This window comes from Branchiostoma belcheri, unplaced genomic scaffold (assembly GCF_001625305.1).
Source record: "Branchiostoma belcheri isolate BF01 breed outbred unplaced genomic scaffold, Haploidv18h27 scaffold49, whole genome shotgun sequence".
Taxonomy (NCBI): domain Eukaryota; kingdom Metazoa; phylum Chordata; class Leptocardii; order Amphioxiformes; family Branchiostomatidae; genus Branchiostoma; species Branchiostoma belcheri.
This window is the reverse complement of record NW_017804120.1, coordinates 92,646-100,475: the sequence shown is the minus strand read 5'-3', so window position 1 is coordinate 100,475 and position 7,830 is coordinate 92,646. Positions and strand designations below refer to the sequence as shown.

Here is a 7,830-nt window from a genome sequence, read left to right as displayed (position 1 = left end):
GGGCTGTGCAGGTATTTCTGATGTCTACCTGCACCTAACCTGCACTGGTCCATGTACTGGGTATATGCAGGTTAGTGAAGGTAAAATTGGAGCTGTGCAGGTATTTCTGATGTCTACCTGCACCTAACCTGCACTGGTCCATGTACTGGGTATATGCAGGTTAGAGCAGGTAAAATTGGAGCTGTGCAGGTATTTCTGATGTCTACCTGCACCTAACCTGTACTGGTCCATGTACTGGGTATTGGGTGCACCATATAAAACACTAATAACAGATCATTAGATCTAACTCAAGTTACTGCTCCTCTTCGGAGCTTAAATCTGAAACGGGAGCTAACTTCAAAGTCTTAAACTGGTACTACAACAAAGATTTTCTGATTTTTCTGGCACTTAGATGCCAAAAATATGCTGTATACTATCATACATTTGATATGTACAGAAATAGCTACAAAAATATTTGGGTGCACTGGTGCACCCACAGAAAGAAATTGGGTGCACAGCTCCAATTCTTGGTGCACTAAGGTGCACATGCACCCAGTATTTCGAGCCCTCAAGTGTGTCATCCATACTTCCTAAATCCTGAGTTCTTGGTGCCGGTAAAATTTATATGTTGTAAAGTGAACATGAGACATAGTAAATACGTGAGTTCACTGTATTACTACTTTGTGAAAGTTTCAGAGAGTGGGCCAATTGTTATGAAAAATGAGCATACACAGGGGGTTTTCTAAACAGGGGAACAGGCCTGGTGCCCTCATGCTCCCACCACATGTGCCCTCCTACCCTTGAGAGCAGATATGTGACAAGCGGAAAATTTGGATTGACCAGTGATGCTACTAAAACCACATGTGGTAAGCTACTGTCTAACAATAATATCCCCTTCATCCCTAGGCCTAAGCCTTAGAATGTCCCAATTTTCTTTCAAAACTCCTAAGGCCACACCAATTTAATTTGCTGGTTAACGGATTTTTCTAGCAAAATAATGGAGCGGGCGGGCGAAAAATAAAAACAGACCTAGGCATCCTATTATGGCCCAAAATGGTACAATGATAGGAGCCATGAAGTCAACACACCAGGCTGGTTCAAAATTTAAACAATGAATTTTGAACTTTTAATGATACCACTGCATTGATAGATGGAATAACTGTAACAATTAGGAAGAAAAGGACTGTTTTCAACTGTTCAGGGCAAAATATGCGCATTTTGCAGTTGATTCTGAATTTTTTTTCTTTGCAAATCAGAAAAAATGAAGCGGGCAAATCCGTTAACCAAGAAGTTAAATTGGTGTGGCCCAAGTATGCTTTAAACAGTCACACATTATACACAATCTGTTTACGCCCACTAGTAGCACATGACTGTAGTAGTTGCACACATTACAGATGACTTTGATCAACTATTTTGGCAAAAAGACAAAAATGCAGGATCATGCATATGCCAACTTTGACAATCTGCAAAATGTTCTGCCTAATTGTGATTAATTTTGGTTGTCTTACCCACACAGTAACATACAATTGATTTCATACACCTGTTATGGACAGATGGGAGGAAACTGGAGTTAAAAAATCACTACTGTACCAAGTAGGATACCAGTAAAAGGTTTCCAATAATAACATAAATTAAATGATTGTATTCCTAGCTATTTAAGCCGGCCCTGTAGTGCAGTGTTTTTGATAGTGTCTGTCTTTCTGAAGTTTTGCTCCTCGTGACAGACAAAAATTTTGCTTGATCCAACATCTTTGACAGACAAGATATGAAACGAGTTGTCATTAAACTAAGCTTAGTCTATTGGCAAAATTTTCTTTTTAGGGGGTAAGATTTCCAAATTTTCCTGAGGGATCATATCCCCCTTTTAAGTTAGTATTTTCGAACTGGAGCTCAACATTTACATCAAACAAAATTGAGATGATGCAACAAGATTTCAGGCCGGCTAGAACACAGCTGTTATGTTACAAGACGTTCTGGAATCAGAAATTATTTTTCTCTCATCTCAAAAATCTGTCGGTCTGCAAATCGTATGTTGCAGGTAGGTATTCCAAACTTGTAGGTGTGTGGGTGTAAAAATTATTTGGCAAACATACGTTTGTGTACACCATTACCAAGATACAATCTATCAAATTTGCATGACAAGATGATCATCCCTCAGTTACCAGGTCCCCATTGATTTATACTATAGCAACCTGTTGCTACTGAACAATAATCTATGTGTTCAATGAGGCTTTACCAAATAATTGCTGAAACTGCTAGAAAAACAGAAAGTCCTTGGCACTCTCTTTGTCCGATACATGTAGGTCAGCAAGTCATTTCAGCGTGCCCGATGAATTTGTCATGAAAAATTTATGACACATAACTTTAAATTCAGTATTTTCAGTTCGAAGTATACTGTAGAATTTTGCAGAAAGTAAACACTGTTTACTTTCTGCAAAATATGACATCTATAAGAGTACAGCATTGAATAAGAAACCTTATTTCTGTAATGCATTATTTTCATGATTTTCGAGACAAACATTCTTCGTAAAATGTCACATCACAAATATGTATTCTGTGTATTAGTATATTTGTATTAAGGGGGGCTTGCCACACTGTTTTTTTGCTGTATGTACATCTCTTTGATAAACGAATAAATAAATAAAAAAAAATACTGTAGAATTGAGAAACAGTCAGATACAAACTTAGAACACACACTCAGTCACGCATTCACTAAAAATAAAACTTTGGCTTGGTTAGTATATACTCAGTAGATTCAGTGTTTATTTCAACTTTCTAGAATACCGCTTGATTTTTGGAAGCCCATCTGTTTCTGACGTCATGTCATAAATAATGATGGAATAACAATAATTACAGACACCAGGTTAAATGACACATGTCAAATAAACACAACATGGTCAGTCACGCAACATATCCATCAACTAGAAAGGCCGACATTTGCTAGGGAGCAAATGCAGCAGATGGCTTCACTTCATCCCCCGTACAAAAAATGGACCTGTCTACCTCCCGCACAAATGGACTGTTCCTATAAATCACCCCTGTCTAAAATGTAAAGTGTCGCAATAGTCTATACCCCAATGCAACAATGGAATCTTCTAACGCCTTCTGCTATAGAACCAGTGTCTATAGAACTGTCAGTTGGGGACAAATAAAATTCCAGCCAAAAATAAAATACTACTAAACCACAGGTATACAAAGCTGGTATCCTGAATTTGCGGCAGTACATAGCAACATACATGTATACGACAAGCCGACACATGCTAGCCTTTTGCGGAATTTATAAATCGGCGCTGTACGTGTGTACTGGGGTCTTGAGTCGTGGAGCTTTGGTAGCCTGGGTGCCTTCCCCGAGAAAGCTAGAGGTACCACCAGCTCCATATTGTCGCTAACTACCCAGGCCTAAGAGCCAGACCTCAGAGGACGTGATCTTTTTTTTTTTTTTGAGAACAGGCAAAAATCAATGCGCACGCGGATGTCATCCATAAAATTAAGTCTAAGGTAAATAAAAGTATTCTAAAGGGCTGAATCTGAATAGTGAACACTATAGTCTAAGAATTTGGTGCCAAGCTACCCTTAGGTTGAATTTCGGGTCATTTGGTTTTCGTGGTGTGGTGACGCCATAAAAATGTTTTACAATTTTCAGTATCATGGTTCAACGTCTTCTTGGCTGTGTGACAAGGTAGTGTGAGGACACTTAAGTGCATATAAGGACACTGATACTGTAAGCCTTTAAGCCACAATTTAGTTTAGTGTGGATGAAGGAAACAATTGAAAAGAAGACGAACTCAGATCAAAAATTGAATCTTGCACATTAGAGACTACAAACTAAAGTAAACCCCACACACTTGAATCAAATTGCACACCCACAAAATACTTTCAAACACAGGGATATGGTAAGTAGGAATGACTCATATGCAACGATACACGTATTAATGTAAATGATGCTCTTGTAAGTTGAATTGCATATGGATTGGATGCGGCTCAATTTTCTGGTATGACGTCAATTAAGAATGCCGCGGTATGGACAAAGGTTGGTTTGACGTACATGAGGTGTATGTCGGAGGTAGGATGTAGGTGTTAGACGTCACTTCCGACATGCTGTCCATATTGAATGCAGGGCTCTATCCTGAACCCGTTTTTCCGTCAATAACAGGAACTTAGCAGCATGTGCCGGAAATTTTTTTACACCAATACGTCAACCTTGATAAACAGAATTAACAAAAATCATGGAAAAAAAAAAAATACATCCAAAGGACCACCAACAAACACTGACTCAACCCCATGATTTGCCCCTCAAAATGTTTTAAAGGCTTGAAAATTTAAAATTTGCCCTGAACCCCCCTTACATGGCAAGCACTCTCCCCCAGGTCCAATCATGAACCTGGGCTAACAAAAAAAAAAAAAGCTTGCTAGAGCCCTGAATGAATGTAGCATGCATGTCCAGGAAAATTGAAAATTATAAGAGCACAGTTGTAATCATTTTCTACAATTTGTAAAATTGGCTGGAGCCAGAATTCTACCGCAAGGACAAAATATATTAGATGCACAAGCTATATATATATGAGCTATGGTTTTGGACAAAAAGCAAATTGAACATGAATTCTATAAGGCAGGCCTGCAGATTGCATTGCTAGCCCATGTCATGCAAATACCCATTTGGCAACCAAAATGGTTTGTTCGAATGTCCCAAAATTTCATTTTGCTACCACTTCTTGTAAATTTACGTTAGCTGAAAAATTATTGAATATTGAATTTACATGTGGTCTTTGGGAAGTAATATTTTCGTTTGTGTGTCGGTTCAAAAAGAACACCTAATGTACAATAATGGTAACTGAACAGATGTGCTTCATGTACATTGTGTAAGGCATCGAAATGAAATGTAATTATTTGGCAGACATATCAGTTATTACATGCAATTTGTACAACAGATGGATTAAGGTAGCATCTGCCATACAGTATATTCTCCAGATGTCAAAATACGCCCAAATAATTCTACATAAAACCTGTGGTCATACATACATGTAGACACACAATCAACTTTACCATACGGTATACATTTGTACATGTTCATTCTATACATTTGCTGGGGGCATGTGAGGGTAAGGCACTTTGTACATAGGTACTCTCACAGAGTGCATGTTATTACACTATAACCTTTCATAATACTTTTCTGGACTCTCTACGCTAACTTGTAAGCACAAAAACTCAAGTTCTACTTTATTTCATCATCAAAACTTCATTCAACAAATGGTACAGCTTCTTCAAGCTGATTTTTTGCATAATGCTGTATGTTTTAAAATAACAATTCCATTTTTGTTCCCAAGAATTTTGGCCACATTTCAAGGGGGTATTGGTTGATTAAAAAACAACAATATCTTTAAAATGGTACTTACTTGTCTTGGGAGTCCGAGAGCTTCCGCTTTCGCGCAAGCGGCGCCGTATCGGAGCTTCGTCCGCTCATCTTGTCTGGCTTTTCACATCAGAACCCCTGAGACATAATAAAAAAAACAGGATAAATTTCTTAATTTCTAAGAAGTTTTGATAATGAATTTACAATGAGCCTGACACAAAATTTACAAGAATTCTAGATTATATATCAATAGTGACTTCACTGACTTGATCGCACAAAATTTCTGACTACCTGGCATGGACTAAACATGGGATCGACTAATTCCAATCCACATTTACTGTATCATGATGATAGTGATAATGGTCATCAATCAAAATACTGACAATCAAAATGTATAAATGTTTATAGGTCCTCTATGTAATATTTGCATATAAAATTAACGTCATGAAAAAATTGTCAGTGAGGTCAAGCTGAATATTTTCTTCGCGTGAACAGCAAGTTTCTTGCATCTTATTTTTCACATTACTATCTTGACTATCTGTATGAAACGTAGAAAAATGAATTTGACATAATTTTTACACAAATTTCAGACCACCAATAATTGTGACCTCAGCTGACGCCATTTCTGCGTTAGTTGCAGACCACGTGTACATGTCGTGGACTTAACACGTGATCAACTGATGTATGATGATGATGATAATGATGACGATAAATCAAAATTCTGACAGTCAAAACATTTACATGTTTATAGGTCCTTTGTGTAATATTTATACAATTGTGATATCAGTGTAAACCAAAAAACATTCTGTGTCAGTGAGGTCAATCAACTTCTGACTATTTTCTTAACATGAGCAGCAAATTATTGTTATTATTTTTCAGTTTACTAACTCAACAGTACTAGTGTCACTGACGAATGGTAGTGGATGCTACCTGAAACGTCTGACCGTTTCCAAAATCATATCCAGTAGCTTGGGTAACAGTTTTTGGCATATTTTTTTACCTGGATGTCTCACCTTCACCTTTAGTACATCATCCTTCAAAATGTTTCAGTGAAGGTTATTAATTAGAGATTCCGAGTTCTTGCTTATAAACCTGCATTTCTGCACAAGTTCTCTAGTGTCACTTATGAAAGGTAGTGGATGCTACCTGAAACATCTGACTGTTTACAAAATCATATCCAGTTGCTTAATGAGTAACTGTTTTTGGCATATCTTTTTACCTGGATGTCTAACCTTCACCAACATACTAACTCGGCTATGTGAACGTACTTGGGAAAATATACAATGAGCTTGACACAAATTTTACACAAGTCTGTCCACAAAAATCGATTGATACACTGTCAATCAAAATGAAACCATGTTTATATATAGTTCCTTGATGTAATGTTTGTTCAATATTAAATATGAAATATTATTGTAGATCAATATATCCGAAAGCAACGTATAGCCTAGTTCTGATGGTTCTTTTTATTTGCTGGAATAAAAAATCATTGCTGTTTTTTTTTTCGCTTCTTATTTTTTCATAATTTTAGTTGACCTACTAAGTACACAAATTCATATATGAGACTTACTAGGAAAACATCTTAGAAATTGGATGAGATGTTGTCACTTTTCCTAATGGAATCTTCAAATTAAAACTAGACTAGTAACCCAATTATGTCTGGTAACATAAATATTGCTGTGCGGTACAGATTAGTTATAAAGTGACAGGTTGAGTCTTATTTGGGCTAATCTATTCAGTTTGAACAAATAAAAGTATAACTGCTGGAGCTTAATACTATATAGTATTTTTTTAACCATTGGAAATGACACAAGGCAGTATCTATTACTATGCAGGGCTGGAAATACTGGGTGCATGTGCACCTTAGACTAAGTGCACGCAAAATTGGAGCTGTACGTATGTGCACCCAATTTTTTTCTGTGGGTGCAAGTATTTTTTTAGGTATTTTTGTACATATCAAATGTATAATAGTATGCAGGATATTCTTAGCATTTAAGTGTCAGAAAAATAATTAAATCTTTGTTGTATATGTAAGTTAGTGCCCATTTCAGATTCAAAAAAGAAAAGAAGTAAGATCTGTAATTAGGTTTTGCTTTATATCATGATGCACCCAAAAAAATTTTTGTGAACCTAATATCTTAGCTAGGGTTCACCAGTGCCATTCCCAAAAATGAATTTTGAGCCCTGTAATATGGTGCAATGTACAAACTCAGCTAGCAAGCAACTACACTCAGGCAAATTGACAGTATACAAAAGGGTACAAAGTCTGAATCGAAATGCAGCTAGTAGGTCAAACTCCAACAAGACTTAAATTTTTCACACTTGTGTCTTAAAAAACATTGATGTGATTTTTATCATTGTTGTCTTTGACTACAATATCCCATATTTTTAGTAACTGCATCCAAGAATTTTGTGAAAAAAGTTTGTGGGGTCTAGATCTTCTGATACTGGCAACTAAGCAATGTCAGACAGGACTAAGTACCAGTAAAACCAAAAGTAAA

General features: G+C 36.7%; 1 protein-coding gene across 1 annotated transcript in view; it reads right to left on the bottom strand.

The window, feature by feature from the left end:
* LOC109479558 (nuclear receptor coactivator 2-like) overlaps positions 1 to 7,830 on the bottom strand; it is a 68,311-nt gene that overhangs the window by 41,408 nt on the left and 19,073 nt on the right. The window contains exon 2 of the mRNA XM_019781539.1: positions 5,373 to 5,467. Within this exon, the coding sequence (XP_019637098.1) occupies positions 5,373 to 5,440 (68 nt within the window). The 5' untranslated portion in view covers positions 5,441 to 5,467. The remainder of the gene's footprint in view (positions 1 to 5,372; positions 5,468 to 7,830) is intronic.